The sequence below is a fragment of the Oreochromis niloticus genome, linkage group LG6 (genome assembly GCF_001858045.2).
Source record: "Oreochromis niloticus isolate F11D_XX linkage group LG6, O_niloticus_UMD_NMBU, whole genome shotgun sequence".
Lineage (NCBI taxonomy): Eukaryota > Metazoa > Chordata > Actinopteri > Cichliformes > Cichlidae > Oreochromis > Oreochromis niloticus.
The window spans coordinates 26097712-26115651 of record NC_031971.2 but is presented as its reverse complement, the minus strand read 5'-3'; the positions used below and the strand labels follow the sequence as shown (position 1 = coordinate 26115651).

General features: G+C 37.3%; 1 protein-coding gene across 1 annotated transcript in view; it reads left to right on the top strand.

Moving 5' to 3' along the window:
• Window positions 1-17940, top strand: part of usp43a (ubiquitin specific peptidase 43a) — a 123022-nt gene that overhangs the window by 79526 nt on the left and 25556 nt on the right. Inside the window, exons 8-11 of the mRNA XM_005469983.4 lie at window positions 819-930; window positions 6652-6755; window positions 11600-11677; window positions 11819-11948. Coding sequence (XP_005470040.1) covers window positions 819-930; window positions 6652-6755; window positions 11600-11677; window positions 11819-11948 — 424 coding nt within the window. The remainder of the gene's footprint in view (window positions 1-818; window positions 931-6651; window positions 6756-11599; window positions 11678-11818; window positions 11949-17940) is intronic.

Here is a 17940-nt window from a genome sequence, read left to right as displayed (position 1 = left end):
AAATCTGTGCTTAAATGTGCAACTTCAACAGCTTTACTCCTCTGAGACTGTGATATTATGAAGCTTGTAAAGATTTGCTCCCATTCAGCCTTCAGATCATGCTCTGGCGCACAGTAGCAATCAAAACGATCCCGTTCGGGGTCGTTCAGGTTAAGGCAACTCAAGTTCTTTGACTCCAAATTATTTCTTCACTCTGAGCTTACTTTGTGCTGCAGGGAGGTTTTAAGAGAGGAAAAACAGGTCTTCTCCAGTATGATGCTGCAACATTAAAAGCTTGATGTTGTTGTCATACTGTTGTGTTCTGTAGCAACTGAATCAGTTGCACTAATATTTCTTCAAAACAGTTTGCTGCCAAGGCATTGGGAACTTTGTTGTTGTGTTTGTGTTTATACTGTAAATATCTTAAAATGCATTTAAAACTTAAAGTGTTATTGTAATTGTATGTGGACTATATGTAAGCCTTTGGATTAACATAGGTTAACAAACCATTCTAAGGTATGGATGCATTGCTGGAATGCAAACTGGTTTCTTATTTGTTCCTGGACAACATGTCAGCACAAGACAGCTGGCTGTAACAACTTGATGCACTTGACATCTGACAGTTTGACACATTCCTAATAAGCCTACAGCTGCTTTTCACTTACTTAGTGTTTCGATGAATTCAGGTTAGACTACATTGTCTATTGTTAATTACTTGCCAACATACTCAATTATAAATAGCAATCATTTTTTATTTATCTTTTTAATGCGAAACCTACTCTTAAATCTCTTTTGTTCTGCTCTGCTCTACCGTCCTCACTTGTGCTCTGCTCTCGCAGGTTTGGACCTCCATTTCTTATCCTTGAGGACAGGAGTATCTCCTGGGACCAGCTGCATCAGAGCATCCTCAGTAAGCTCTATTATCTGATGCTGAATGGATCTCAGGCTCAGGTAATGCACATTCACTAACCAATAACATGTCAGCTACTCTATTCTGTGTCCTTGGTGCTTCAGCTCAGGTGTTCCTGGACACTCTGGCTTCTAACAGAACAGATTAAAATAGCAGCGCAGGGGAGAGATCAGTTATCTGTCTGAGTCATATTTAGCGCTAATTGAAAAGCAGACAAAGGTTAAAGCAAATGAAAACTAGTAGTTTTTTCTTTCTTCATTGTTTTGATGATTGTAGGGTGTTTGTGTTACTGTGTAAAGCACCTTGAGATGACTGCCACTTCATAAATAAAAATGCATTGAACTGAATTGAGTTAATATTTAATAATAAATCTGCAGAAACTGCAAATCTGATCCTTTATAGCATGTTGAGTGTATTTATAGGTTGGATTGAGTTCCTAAGTCTTTATATGTTATTAGATTCAATGGGTCTTACTAGCTGCTACAGACTAGAGAAAACAGTGGTTGGAGACTGCAGCACGACCAAAATTACTGTAGCCAAGTGCAACGAACTTGTTGCCTTTGAAATAGCTGTTGACATGGACTGGGTCTGCAACAACTGGCAGGCAGTTGCCATCTTCGAAGCGAGTGCTATTTTGCTATTAGGCTGCGGTTGAATGGGGTCGGTGTTTGTGATAATACAGCAGTTAACTGTAAGCAGTTGGTGAAAATCACAAATCTGTCTCACCCTACATCCACAGAAATTCATAATTAAACAGAAATTCAAAGATTTCTTCTCAAATACTGATTTATGTAGATATATAACCAGAATACAACCAGATGGAAAGAGACTTGAGTCGAGTCTCCTATTGCAAAAACAACTGTCATAGACGAGCTGTGCTTATTGGTGCAGATTGACTCAGATTGATTGCAACGTGCTGGCAATCTGTCTGCATTTTAAAATTAGATGGCAATTATTTGCACACCTTTGCCAATCTGTCTGACTGTGATTGCAGTCAGTGCGAGTTGGACAGTAATTGTTTGGAGATGGATTGCCTTCCACCAGGGAGCCCTTGTAGTCATCTTGTGATCGAAAGCAGCAATCAAGAGGTTAAGGGCATTGCACGCTTCCACCAAGGGCTGATCAGCTGGTGGCCAAAACTACAAGCAATCAGTTGCTGAATATGAAAAAATTTAGAGCAGTGACCAGGCAATGTCTCATTTTTCCTAGCTGCAAAGAGGTTGTCATCGAGTTTAGTGACGTATGTCGTTCTTCATATGGGACGTTATGATAGAGAGAGCCTGTTTCTCCATCTGTTACCATTTTCATTCAAAGGAGTGTTTAAATCTTTTAAAATCTTTTAAGGTGTTTTCACAAAAAAATTATTTAAAATAAACCAAACATTAGTGCAGACACATACCAGTAGTTCAAGCCTTTCATGTGGGAATAATAATGTCCCTAGCATAATTTTCAATGTTGCACTGTCCGCTCAAACCTCAATAACAGAAATGCACCTTTTTATCAGTGTAGAGGAAATGAAGATGAACGTGAAGAGTGAAAATAAGAAAACAACTTTTATTTCGTTGCATAGTTTCAGTGGATGCATTACTCCTACATTCACAAGCCAAGATTTAAACACAAAGGCCTTTGATTCTGATCTGTTTATTTTTGTTCAAGGCCAGTTTTGTATGCAAGATTGTAGCTCTACTGTCCACTCAGTATGTGATGCTAATCTTGATAATAGCTGCGATCCAGCTGACGCAGGTTCAAACCATGAACCGTGGCTCAACACTACTGAGTAAATATTTTTGTGGCACGTAAGCACCTATTCATCATGCAGCTGTCTGTTTGATGAAGAACTAAAGAGGAAAAGAAGGAGAAACATAAGTCTGGTATTTACTGATGCTTATCTTAGTTTGATAGTTAAGTCTGGCCAGATACGAAAACGTCCTCTTGTTGTCCTTACTTCCCCCTTCTTAAAAATAAGCCACCAATGTCCTTTGGTGGATTTTTGTTTGTTTGTTGTTATTTGTTTCATATTTTAAGCTGTAAAGACCACTTCTATCCCGAGTGAGAAGGCCATCAAGCCTTGCTGATGCTTTGTTGCTGTTATTTAAAAAACAAACCACAGAACAAATACCAGCTTTGCTGATCTTACTGTAATCTCTGTGCAATATATAAACCCAACATCGACACAAAACTCAGTTTCTTTGCCAGTGTCATGCTTCTGGGATCATTAAACAGTGCTTTGGTGCCACCCAGAGGTTTGCTTAGCAAGACACAGCTCAGCTTGTCCAAAAAAGAAAACACACCGACTCACATGTCAAAATCCAGTTCTGCTTTCACAGCTCACTCTCTGAAGGTTATCAGGTATTTAGAAAATGTTATTAATTTTGCCTTTGTCTCCAGCATACCTGTCTAAACTTTATATAAGCACATTACATTCATCTTCATTTTTTTACTCTTTGAAAAGCTGGGAGAGCAGAATTCAGCTTATTTAAATTTTGAATGACTAAAACTCTCCGAATAAAAAGGAAACCACTTGTTACTGCTTGTTGCCTGACCTTTATAGGGAATATTTAGAATATTCCCTCAGGTCTTTTATCCTGATGGTAAATTAGAGGATTTTTATCATTTTTATAATTCGGCTGTTTCTGCTAGAAATTAGCTTTTGGCTCTGAGTTTATTTTGTCTTGAATTCTTGAACTTTTCAGGTCACATGTTTATCTAACCATTACTGAATGACCAGTGAATTCAAATATATGGCCTTCTATCTTTTTCTCTATGGTATGAAGGTCTTTCATATATTCAGCTGAACACAAGAAAAGAGAAAAAAATGAAAGTTTTTGAGCTGCCAGTTGAACTTCCACCCATCCTCATATTTTCAGCCTTAAATCTTTTATTTCCTTGTAGGGTAATGGTTTAATTGGTCTACACAGGTTTTTGGAAAGTATGCCAACATCTGTGTCCCTCACTGGAGTCGGCGGGCCTCCATGAGGCAGATTATGAATGCTTAACATTAACGTTCATTCAAAAACTGTACTAGTTCTGCTTGATTACGTATTAGTGTGAAGTGTTTCATCCGCTTTCCTTCATTATACTTTAACAGACAGACGAGGATGTCTGAATGCATGCTCGCTCGAGCCCATAAAACCAACAAGAAAGAGACTGTGCCTTTTCATTACTGCCCTAGGCTCCTATTAACCAACTAATTTCTTTCTCTTTATGCTCGACTGCAGTTCCTATTCTCCAAGAGCAGCCGGCTCATAATGAACCCTTATGTCTTTGCAACAAAGAATGTAATCCATTTGGAAATACATTTTTCTCTATTTGAGTGGAAAGGTGGTAGGACTGACAGAGAGACTAGGTTATTATAGTTAACTTTACCTAAATTGCAGAGCATGTTAGTTAACAGACATTTTCAAACCAAGGCCCACAAGAGAAACAAAAATAGGACAAAATGATTAAAATGTTCTGGTCTCTGTCAATTTGCTGGTGGAAGTAATGATGTATGTGCTTATTAAGTTTGGGGTGGTTTGTATAGTTTTGATATATATATGTAACTTGGATGACTGTAAAGTGTTTAAGTCTATAACAATTTACCTGCAAGTCATGAATAAGTGTGTGCTTTAAGACAGTTTTATAGATCCCCTCATTTCAGGCCCAAGTAAGACAGCTCTTGTCTTTATGTGCCGTGCAGTGTTCAAAAAAGCTTATTAAGATTATTTTAATAATTACAAATCACTTATTGTTTTTAACTCAGATACTTTTCCTTGTTCCTTTTTTTGTGTTCTACTGACATATTTTGACATTTCAAACTCTGGATTCCTGAATTTGTTGTCATGGCGGCCAATTCTATATTAAACCACAGGTAACCACAGCGACAACGCTTCTTCAAGTCAGTTCAGCTTAACCTTATAACACAACAACACAACACCACTGATTCATGTTATATTCATTTATTCTTATATATTACATACACACACACACACACATACACACACACACACACACACACACACACATAAATATATATATAAACAGAAACTATATAAGAAAGTAGTTTCATTGCCTTGCTTATGTTGATGCATATGTACACTGATCCATGTAAACTTTGTCAAGTGTTGTTAAGATGTTGCGCCTGTTATTGATGCAGTAAGTAAAGAACCATTTTATTTATATAGCACCTTCCAGACAAAGATCACAAAGTGCTTTACAAAGAAATAGCATTTTAAACAAAACAGACAAAAAGTTAACCAAACGCAATTGCCGAGAGATGAGTTTTTAGTTGTTTTTTAAAAGAGACCACAGATGTCAAGCTCAGAGGAAGAGAGTTCCACAGTGGCAAAAGCTCTGTCTCCCTTAGTTCTCAGCCTCGTATGCTGTATAACAAGTAGGCCCTGATCACATGACCTCAGGGACCTGCTAGGGACATAGGGCTGTAAAGTTCAATAATGTAAGCTGGTGCTTGTCCATGAAGAGCTCTAAACGTCAGAACCAGAATCTTAAAATGGGCTCTGAATTCAATAGGGAGCCAGTGAAGCTTTATTAGCAACATTGTCACATGCGAGTACTTAGAAGATTTGGTCAGAAGTCTTTGAACAACCTGCAGACGTTTCAGGGAGTTTTTGCTTAGACATAAACAATGAATGACAGTAGTCCAAACGGGATGAAATGAATGCATGTATAAAAGTAGGTGAAGATACTCTTTAAAATTCAGTGCACCAAAGCATTACCTTTTTCCATTACGCAGGTTGTACTGAAGGTTTGAAAGTTTACTTCATGAATGGTCCATGTACTATGGAAATATTTTTCAAAGACCACAAAACACTTTTTTAAAGTCTTTTTACAAAATTCTCATAGACTATGTAATACTCGATTACTCTTTCTAAGACTCTTAAGCAGCTGAAGCACATAGTTACTGGTTAACATATTAACATTTATATGATCAGACACATTACAGCATCAGTGACTTTGCACTGTTGCTTCTGTCACACTCTTTAACAAGTGTTAATCAACGTGAGATTTCCCATGTAAAGGATGTACTTTACATGAATGCAAAGGTGTGTGTACTAAATTGAGGTGTTTTGATAGTTAGACACCAATAAGAACTTCTTACTACATAGCCGCAGATAAACGTAGCAGACTTTTTGTTGAGATGCCCTGCACAACAAGGATGAGATTTGGGGAGAAGGGATGCACAGTGGTATAGAATATAAAGTCTAAACAAGGGTTGAAAGGCCTGACTGAAACACAGAATGCAGGTAGAAAGATCACTTTACAAAAGTATTGATATTAGAATGTGGAAGCTTTTGTTATGAGAGAAAATGATAAAAAGTGATATAAAGCAAAGGAAACCGAGCATCAGAAATACAGTAGCCCATTATAACAAGAGGATGGGAGGAAATAAAATGTGAGAGAACAAATCATCCCTATTGGCTTTGTACAGAAGAAACGAAGAAACATGCTAGAAAATATTCAGATGCACGACTCCTATATTAAATCACACTGCAGTAAAACAAAGTAAAACATTGCTTTGTAAGGCATTTGAGCACCCAGGCTGAAAATCAGAGTTTCAAACTACAAAGGTGTCCTTCAACTTTTTTTTGTTTATTTATTAAAAATATTATCTCTATTATATATTCTGCAATCGTAATGTCATCACCCCTCTCAAATGTATTATATTTGTCTATAGCTATATATGCACATAAATAGCATTTATTGAGGTAGTCATTCTTTAGGGACACAGCTGTATTAAATAGTGTGACCTTCTCTCCTTCCAGAGTGCTGGGGCGTTGTTTAAGATCAGAGTGGTGGGAGGATCGGCAGCCTACAGCTACCTGTCCCCACAGGACGGCAGGCCACTGTACCACCCTGCTGTTGACAGGTACACCACACACACCTACGCCGACTCTACACTCTACCTACACACATGCGAATACATGCTGTTATCATAGCTCCACGACTGCTGATTTAAGTGTGGCCAATCTCTCCATCAAAGTCAGGCCCTTGTGTATTGCTGGACCACTCACAGTGCCACTGGAATTGTGACCACTTATTACTTCTAACTAGAGCCACATCTCCAGCTAAGATTCAAGTGCTGCACATAGATGCATGGCTACTTTGGCTAGTGTTAGGTCCTGTGAGATCTGAGGGACAAATAGTGCTTTTTTAGCCACACCAACATTGTCGCTTATCACCCCCGTGCTCAGCAGATATGGCATCCTACAACTTTGTTGTCATGGGGACTTTTTACACAGTGGAAGGAATCCAAAACTGATTACAGATGCAGAGTTGGAAGTGATCAAAACAAGACTTCCAGGGAGAAATCTAAAAATAGAAGCCATGCTGAGATAAGCCTTAATTTAATTAGGCATGTTTTTGACTTTCACGGGCAAGTCAGTGACGTTCAATACATCCTCTACCTGTACAATTTTCTAGACACCAGCAATTACGGAGTCAGTATCCAGAATTTATGATGTTAAAAAATGCAGAGTTTTAAAAGAGTTTTTTTTTTTTTAACAAATACCTGATTAAGTTAAGTGGGGCTGACATTTTACTTCTGGGGTATTAAATATTGTATTGTATCATTTTATCTTGTTAGACATCTGTGTAAAATTGTCACCTCCCCATGGATAGACAAACATCCTAAAAAAAGCGTACCCCCAGCCATACTTCCTGCTGGCATGTAGGGGGAAAACCAGGAATACCTTCAGAAACCAGTGGACCTTGATAGCACTGAAGGATACAATCTATGATATCAGTTTGACAGTATGAAGATAAAGGCTTTATTTCCTGTGTAATTAAGAACGTCAAGGTGTCGTAGTACAGCCGGGAAGGTGAGTATAATATACAAATCTGTGCTGTTGTTCTACTAAGCTGCAGTGAAGGTCAGGCTTTCCACCGAGGGCAAGGAAATGAGCTTCCAGTGTGTGTGTGTGTTTGTGTGAACAAACCTGTCTGGGGAAAATGTGCATCGGTTTGCCCTCTTGGTGGCAGCTGCAGCTCATTTCATAGCTGTGATTTAGTTGAGCTTTGCATGAAGAAGGTCCTCCGTATCTGTGTTGTGAACATAAAATTAAAAAAAATATATATATATATATATATATACATATGAAATAAATGAAAAAACTCACTATTAAATAAAAAGTAAATCGGAGTCACTTGGACTGCACACACAAGTAAAAGGAAACACATAGAAACACAAGAACAGGCCAAAAGAAGTTATTGCGATCATGTGATTGAGTTTAAAAATGTTTTAAGCTAGTTACTGTAAATATTAGGGGTTTAAATTCTGTGGTTGTGCAAATATTGAATCACACTGTGCAGAAAATGTCACAAACTAGCTTCTCCAAATGGCTCCTTTTAAATCGCTAGAGGCTCACAGTATGTTACTAAATCAGAGACCCATACACAATGCTTCTGGGACCTCAGCAGATGCTTTCTGTTGATCTCACACTCATTTATATTGTTTTCTTTTATACTTTGGGGGAGGCACATTTTCCATTATTGTGTTCTGTACTCTGTGTTTTAAATAGAGCTGCAGTTTTTATAATTTTGGCTTTGTACACCATTCCAGTAGAGCTTGAATAAAAAGGTCAAGATGCAAGTCAACCTCAGCTTTTATTTAATAGATTCAACAAAGCCACTGTTGAGGAATCACTTCAATTCTTATACACAGTTTATCATTTTCAGGGGCTCAAATGTAACTGGAAATTTCATTTACTCACTCATCGTGGCCGATTTCTTTCTTTATGATAAGCATTTGAAAGAAAATCTGTTTCAAGTAAATCATAGTTCTCCAACTTTAAAAGAAAAATCAAAATATTCAGAAAGACATGGAAAACATATATATGAGAACAATGCAAAATTGCAACATTAAGTTTCATGCTTCTGTAAAAAGGAAAAACAGTAGTGAGCTCAGCAACAGAAACGGCCTAGAGGTCTACAGAAGACGACAGTGGTGGATGATCTTATATCCAGCCAAGTGAGGAAAGCTCAACAGGAAGTAAACATGTCATTATCCCAGTCTACCATAAGCAGACGTAGAGAAAATACAAATGGTTCGCCACAGGGGAAAAAAGCATCTGTGAGCCTAAAGGAAAGAAAGATGACATATTGCTAAAAACATGAGAATCACAGAGCAGTTCTCCAACTGCATTATTTAGACAGATAAAACTAAAACCTGCAACACAAGAACAGGAAGAAAAAAGTATGGAGAAGGTTTATAGAGGCTCATAAGCATAGTACCACATACCTTATAGAAGTGTGTCAGTGTGATGCACGGGCATGTATTCCTTCATATCTAGTTATTTATAAGTCCTTAGCAGGGCACTACAACACTGCTGTTTGTTTGGCTCAGTGGGTAAGCAGGTGACTATACACAACAGTGCAGCAGTTTAAGAAGTCTGACTCACGGTCCTTTGCTGGGTGTCTTCACCTTCTTTCTCCCCACTTTCATGTAAAAAAAACCCCCAAAAAACCAAAAAAAAGATATTGTCTTGTCACATAAGTTGTGAATTTATTGGTTTTACGCTTGCTTTCGATTTTGCTTGACTTTGCTTCAAGTGATTTTAGTATTTGTGGTGTTCTAATCATGTTGCTAACGGGGAAGTTACAGACCACCCTCTGGTGGATAAACCATTCATTACACGGTTGTTTTGCGTCCTTTCTTTACTGTTTTCATTTTAATTTTAATTTATTGGCCATTATAAATCCGAATACCAGTATATCATCAACTAAATAATCTCGACCAATCGACAAGGCTCTAATGAAATGATAGAAGATAAACTTTGCTGTCCGTAGTGTTATATTCTGTTCAGAGTCATCCTAATGCAGCAGAGTGTTTGGATCAGTGCGGCAGCTGGATAGTGACCAAAATATACAGTAAAAGCTTTTTGGGAGCTTTTTGAAAATAAAACTAGTACTTTCAACGACCAGGTCTGTCACCGGATCTCACTGAGCAGCATTTCAGTAGCTGAAGACAAAACTGAAAGCAGAAAGTCTCATGAGTAAACAGCTGGAAACAGCTGCACTAAAGGGTTTGGAAAAGCAACAAAGAAGGAAATCAAACGACTGACAACGTATGAAAAATAACAGATGTGTTGTCTTTTGCCTGTGCATTTATGTGTTTATCTGCTTTACAAACTAGTTTGAAATGTATTGCTTCATTTAACTTGTTGTCTAACCACCTTGTTAAAAAGATAATTAATGTTTGCCTGCATGTTGTGTGACACTTAAATAATTATTGACTTGTAGACAATTAACTGGCCACTCAGAGCTCCTGCTGATGCTCTGGGATCTGGATTCGATTTAATTTTGTGGTAGTGCACCGTTTACACACAGAGCAATCTTTCAATTAAACAAATTCAAATGATTCCCTCGAGGAATTAACTGTGCGATGAGTTTTTCGACGAGACCATCTGTAGAGACGGTGGCGTTTTCACAGTTTTTAGTGTCTGTTTCTCTAATTATTGTGCTGACAGGTCACAGAAGTGTGATATCTGCTAGTAGCAAGTGCATTAAATGCGTTCATAGGCAACAATACTGAGACAACAATGTGAGTTCTGCTTTGAAGATGGAATGAAATTATTCATAGTGAGAATCAGTCAATATTTAGCTGTGCTTGAAATCTCAAGCTTTTCAAGCACCTTTCAAGTCCATCTAGAAAAGAAAAACTTCTCAAAATAAAAAGGAACTCAATTTTGACATGGCTCCAAAAAATCTGCCACTGGTGATCCATCAGTCTGTCCTTAGCATTCAGTAATTATTACGTGCACCTTGGCCTTTCCATCAGAGCTACTTGGCTGCTGAATATTGATGCTGTTTCTTTCCTCCTGAGATGAAAGCAGTGAAGGTAAGCCCTGAAATATAAACACCGTGCCCCTCGCTACATTAGGGCAGAGAAAAAAATTATATTTTTGCATACTAATGCTGGATGAGAAACCAGGTCTCAGCTTTGGTCGTTGTCACTCTGTGATCCTCCTGTCAGTCTGTACATATTTGTGTGCGTATTATGGTGGAATAAATTACAATAAAAGTAAAAAGTGCAAATGTTGATGGGCTTTAATACGATTAGTCAGAAGCTCACGTTTTCATTCTGCTTGAACTGAAACTGAAGAGTCGACTACAGGATGTGTTTTTCTGGTGTTTTTAATGTGGAAAAGCATGTGCTGATAACTTGCACCAAGATAAATATCTATCTAATACTGTGCAATAGCCATGATTGGCCTTTTGTTATATTACTCCCTTATTCCTAAATGGAATAAATTCATTTTCACACAAATGACAATGTGAAAAACATTTGCTTGAATTTCTTGCAAATTTTCTTTTTAAAAAATGTACATTGTAAGTATCCACAATCTCTGCCATGACACTCAAAATTGTAATTTAGGAAATGCATTTTGTGTTTACTTGTGTTATCTTGATGATCTGAAACATTAAAGTGTGACAAACATACAAAACAACAGGAAATCGGGAAGTGGGCAAACACTTTTTCACATCACTGTACTCTCTGGATGCACTTTAGCAGCTGTCACAGGAGCAGCTGTTGCATGACAGCAACACAGATTTTAACGTTCTTCTTTTTACTTTTTTTAAAACTTCATTCATTGTGGTTTATTTCAGGCTTTTGAAGATCACAGAATGCTATCACACTCAGAAAACTAAAATCATAAAATATGTATTCAGAGCTAAAAGATAACCGTCCTGCTTTTCTCCGCTGTTTCGTAGAGCTCTGAAGTTCTGCGGCCCAGGAGGACCCCCACATGTGAAGCTTGTTATCGAATGGGAGCCAAGCACCAAAGAATGGTAAGCACTGAACACATTTTAATGGACAATGCTTTAAAAATGTGCAGAACTCACAATTTTATAATGTTAGCTGTTGTCATCTTGGGTGTCATCTTCAATTCTGCCATTGAATGAGACCAATCCACTTTGTGTGTGGTGCAGTTTATTTGGCAGCATCCAGGAGGAAGTAGTGAAGGATGCAGAGAGCGTGAGGAACCAGCAGCAACAACACCTTCAGCAGCATAGCTGTACCTTGGATGAGTGCTTTAAGCTGTACACCAAAGAAGAACAGGTAAGTAAGAGGAATACAATAAGCTTTTGTTCTTACACGGTTATAACACAACATTTGCATTGAAGGTTTCAGCTCCCTGAATTTCATGAAACAAATGCAACTTAATCTCCAGATTTTAATTTACACTCCAAGTCAAAAAGGCCACATAAGTATTTAGAAAAAATAAAAGGTCCACAGCAGCACCTTTTACTTGCTTACTGATTTATTGATTTCAACACCCATATGCTCAGTCTGATGTCAGAAATCAACAGATGTCTATAAAATTATCACACAGAGACGATGGTCTGTTGCATTTGCCAATTCAACTAGAATACATGTCCCGTATCCTCCTTAGTTTTCTTTCTTTCTTTCTGTCTTAACCTGTCCTTTTTGGCATTTCACTACAATTGGCAAATGGAAAATCAGCATTGCACATAATAATAATAATAAATTATTGAATTATTAATGTACAATGCTAGTTTTTAATGCATTAATTTGTACTGAAATCATGTATAATATTTAAGATTAAAAAAAGTGATATAGATAATTAATACCTGGAGCTGACTTTATGTGTTTAGCTTTTGTACTTTTACTGTACTTGCTGTAATATTTCAGTCTGGTGGTGTCGGTTCTCTGGGAAAAAAATAAAGGCAGCTGGACTTTAGGTTTGTGAATATGTTTCACCTCTCATCCAGGAGGTCTCTTTAATTCTGGCGTGTGTGTGTGTGCAAATTACCCAGATTAGTCAGGACATCACGCACAAACTGACTCTGTAATCTCTCATCAGGTCATATTTACACACATGCTCAGTATGGTGCTACTCATGTCTCACAGACTGGCACACAAACATATTTTAATCTTAATTATACCGCTCAACAACCACTGAGACATCCAGATAGTTGTCTAGACTAATGGTCACCTAATCCTTTCTGCTGTCTTAAAAAATACCTAATGTTAATGAAAGGTAATGTTGTACTATTATTACTTATGCTTGGCTGGTCGTATTGACATGCTATAGTACTATTTTAATTTCATAGCAGTGGTAAACGTGTAAATCCAGGGCAGACGAGATTTGGGTTCTCTATTGTTATCTGGCTATTCAATTCAAAGGAGTTTTATTTATACTGCACCAAATCTCAACAACAGGTAGTCCTGCTATCATTGGCTATCACCAATGGAAGCAGGGCAGAGACGTGATGCTGCCCCTCAGAAGCCTAGCTGGATGTGGGGATAACAAAAGTGGAAGGAAGGAGCACTGAGATGACATTGAAAGTGCAAGTTCTAGTGAGCGAGTGTATGTAATGGGAATGACTGAGATGAAGAGCTGCTGAGTGGGGATCAAATGATAGAGAAAAGACAGGAAGGAGTGAGGGCGTCAGTTTGTCATATGAGAAATGACAGGGTCTGAAGTGAGAGGTGAATTGGTGCTGATAGAAGGATAATGGAATGAAAAAGCCAGAGTAGTGACAGCCACAGTTTGTGTTCTGTAAAAGCAAAAACTGCCATCAGTTCATCAGTAAGACTGCATATGAATGCTGTTCCACAGGGTAACTCATTTTACACAGTCCATTTACAGTTCTTGGGGAAATTAAAGCATATTTATATGACTCAAGCAAAAACAGTTTACAACATACAGTGCTGTGAAAACGTATTTGTTCCCTTCCTGGTTTCTTAGAATTTTGAATATTTGTCACAATGACATGTTTTTAAAATTTTAACATTACATAAAGATAATGTGGGTAAATGCAAAATGCAGTTTTTAAATGATGGAATAAAGATATCTACTGTAAACCTACCTGGTCCTATGTGAAAAAGCAATCCCCCTGTTAAATCGAATCAAGTTAAATCAATCATGCCACACCTGTTAAATCAAGATATCATCTGAATAGAACATGTCCAACAAAGTGAAGTAGGCTGATCCCACTATCTAAATAAAAATTTGAGAAAAAAAGTCACTGACATCTATCGGCCTGGAAAGAGCTTTTCTAAGCTTTAGGACTCCAGTGAACCACTCATAGAGTCATTATCCACAAATGGAGAAAACTTGGAACAGTGGTGAACCTGCTGCTTTCCTGCTTCAGGTTGCGGGCGACTTGATGGACCATCAGTTCTGCTCTCTGCTAGAAAGTCCTGAAGGGGAATGTCTGGCCATCAGTTCATACCCTGAAGCTCCAAAACACAGCAGCTATTCCACCTCTTAATGGCTTAAAATGTTTTTTGTCCTAGTGAAAGTCCAGACTCAAATCATATTGAAATGCTTTGGCTGTTCATGCTCAAACCCCCCAAATGTGGCTAAATTAAAACAATTCTGGAAAGAAAAAATGTGATGTGAAAGACTGATTGCCAGTTACTGCAATTGCTTAATTGCAGTTCTTGCTCCCAAGGATGGAACAATCAGTTATGAGGTTCAGGGGGTAATCCTTTTTTCACACAGGGCCAGGTAGGCTTGGATAGGTTCTTTCCCTTAATACATGAAATCATCATCTAAAATGTACATTTTATTATTATTGTGGTTATCTTTGTCTAATATTGGAATTTGTTTGATCTGAAAGATGCAAGTATGACAACTATGGAAAACAGGAAAGGGGGGGGGGGGTAGTTGTTGCTAGGACACAGCTGTATACACTACACACATGCAGTTTTCAAGATAGAAATGCCTGAAGCATGTATCTAATACTCTCATTGACTAAACACTTTTCAGTCCAGTAAACCATATTTTTTTGCATGAATTAGATCAGGTTTATTCCTTAGTATTAACACCAAATACTGCATTTCATTTTTTTAATGGCCTCAGAAACACTCTTACTGTAGCAATCACATTATCATCACCAGATGATTTCCCCTAAACTTTAGCAAGTATTGTCTCTTAGGCTGTTGATTATAGGACTCAACTCTATATACCTTAAAAAGTTACAGGTTTCAAGGTAAGACAATGCCAATAAAACCCAGATTAAAGGCCAAAGGTCACTATGTAAAATCTCAAAGAGTGAACAAAAACAGTCTATCTGGGAAAGGATGTTATAGATTGTTCGTAAATGATAATAAATGATACCTGTGCAGCTGTGTAAAGCCCAAGGTTAGGTGATGAATACAGTGTAAATGCTTCTGGCTGGTCTCAAATGACAAAAGAGTTAGAGAAAGGAAACAGGCAACCAAAACAGTGTGCACTACTGAGAAACAGAGCTGTCACAAGCATACGCATTTCAAAGAGAAGCTGTTCAAAAATATGAAGCTAACCCTGCAAGAGTATTTAGAGTCTGTGAGAAGCTGTACAGAAATCAAGTCAGTTTAAGAACTGGGGGTTATGACAAAATGTCTAACACCTGCTGATACGTAGCTGTTTTGTGTATTTTTTTAAACCCTAAGGAGGATTGTCTTATGGATCTTTTTAAAATAAATTTAGGAAGAAGAAGAAAAATTATGGTTCTGATTTAGAATCGTTGTTACTGTGGAAAATTCTAACATTCGTTCTTATGTGAAAGTGAGAGCTGAGCTGTGTTTGTATTCAGTGCTTTTTTTTCTTTCTTTTTTCCCCCATCTGGTCGCCAGCAAGATTAAGACTAAGATCTTTGGGTCCTGATATTATTCACTTTTTATAAAACTATGACATGCATTAGGTTTTGAGGATGAATTCTCTTAAGTCCTTCGTGGTGTCTTAGTAATTTTGTTCCATTATAAATTTTATTAATCATGCAAAGAGCTAGAGAGAGAAACCAATTATGTCATCAGACAGTCTTTCAATGGATTTCTGGTCAGATCTGATGAGCAGTGCTCATTACTTTTTATGAATTCCTCTTTGAAGGCTGTTTTTTTTTCTCTTAAAATTCTAATCAAAAACTCTCAGCTACGTCTAGAGATGTAGATGTACAACAGTTTTTCAACAAGACTATTTGTATTTTGGGGCAGCACAATAATGCTTTGGTTGGAAGGGTTGTCACACAGCTTGAAGTACCTGGGTACATTATGCTTGGTGCCTGTGTGAGTTTTCTGTGGTTGCTTTTGTCCAAACTTTTAAGACATGCACGCAAGGTCAACGTGGGTGGATGTGAGTGGATACATGTCAGTGTTTCAGCTCATTACTCCAAATCATCACCTGAGACTGCCTGCTATTCCCCCCAGCCCACTCACAAAGTTAATTTAGAGATACTTCATTATATTAACAGTTATTGACCTTAAATGTGTACTTTCTAGTAGTTTATAATTACTTTACATTGCATATATTTAGGCATATTATACAGTTTATTTTATTAGTTAACATTTTACAAAAAAAGAAACAAAAATAAAAGAAAAATGTTGTGTTTTCTGACAGTACCTACTAATGTTTGTACAAACACCAGTGAAATGCCACTGAGTTTTTTTCTTTTCCAGTGGTTCTGGAAAGAGGAGCTCTTTTATTTTTTAGGGTGCTGATGTTGGCTGGGATGAAATGGTATCTTAAAGGCTAAAGTCACGGAACAAATGTCTCATTGCGCATTAAACATTGCTCCCTGATTGACTACAGATTTTAGATTTTTGTAGTTATTTAAGTAAATTATGTGGCATTTGCTGTATTCAAACTACCGTGTTTATTCTACTCAAGCTATTTAGCACAATATTGCCTCTTTAAGTGAGATACAGAGGCTTTCAAAGCATCAGTGACAGGCAGTATGTTGGGCTGGAAAAAGAAGTATGTCATATAATTAGTGTAAAACTACCCCTTTGGAAGGAAAACAAAACAGGCAAAAGTTTAGGCAAGCCTTCAGCAATTTTGTTGAAGTAAATAAATGAGCAAAAACCTGTTGAGTGAGGCTTTTTCAAGTGCCAATGTTGCTTTTTATTTCACAAACTTAAAAAAAATAAAATTAAACATTAATGGAGGCTTGCAGACTCTACTGTATATGAAGCTAATTAGGTCTTTCTGTTCCTTGGAGTTCATTTCAAGGTCACTTTTAAGGGACACTTTTAAGCTGCACACACAGCGTGCAGAAGAGGGACTGTGAAAGCTCTCCAAGAGAGCAGCTTGGGTTTCTTGAATTACTTCACGGTGGATTATGGGTTATGATTTGGATGTTTGTCCTGTTAAAGAACTTTTATATTAGAACTTTTATCTTTAACAAACTGAATGACATTTGCTAATATGTAGTGGAGTCCACTCTTTTTGTGTTTTTCCAAACAGAGCTTTGGTGATTGTGGTCAAAGAACACATGTTTAACTCCTGCTTAGCTTTTTTCTGATTTTTGTTACCTTACTTTCTTGAGAACTGTATGTACATGGCTGTGAGGTTGTAAAGTTTTCTTCTCATGAGTTTTGTCAACCCTGGTTGTGTATTAGCATGGACAAAACAATAATGCACCACCAAACCTGTGTCAGCCAAACTACCCTGCAGCTCTTTTGCCATATGTATCAGATCGTGTGTTGCATTTCTGTCCAACCGACATGCAGTTTTTGCCTGAAAGACATCTTAATGCCTGCCATTTTAATAACATTTCTGACAGTGGAAATTGCAAATCTGAAGAACTTTGAAGTGTTTTTACATCATTTCTAACTTCAAAAGCATAACTTACCTTCATTTTAGATCCTCAACCAGTTGCTCTCTATGATTGAATAGAATTTCATAGCTGCTGTGAAAATGGGGCAGTGATTACTGACAGCTCTTGACAGTTTAAAAGGTTTTTTTTTTTTACAGCAAAAAGCTTAATTAATGTTCACCATCTATTTTGTATGAGAATCTGAAGTCTTGTCATTGAAAAGTGGACAAAACAAGTGAAAGAATCAAAGTGGCTACCATGGGAAAATAAATGCCGTAGTATGAATTGTAGATGAGTAAATATACTGTGCAGTTTAAAAAAAACACTCCTATATCTGAGCAACTGGAACTTTTTATGGCACTCTATATTTTAGGATTACTGTATTTCAATATTAATATATAAAAAAATACAAAATATATTTTAAAATAGCATGTGTGCTAATTAAATTCTGTGTACACAAAGTAAAAGCATCAAATGTTGAACTCATTTCCTTTAAGGTACAGTTT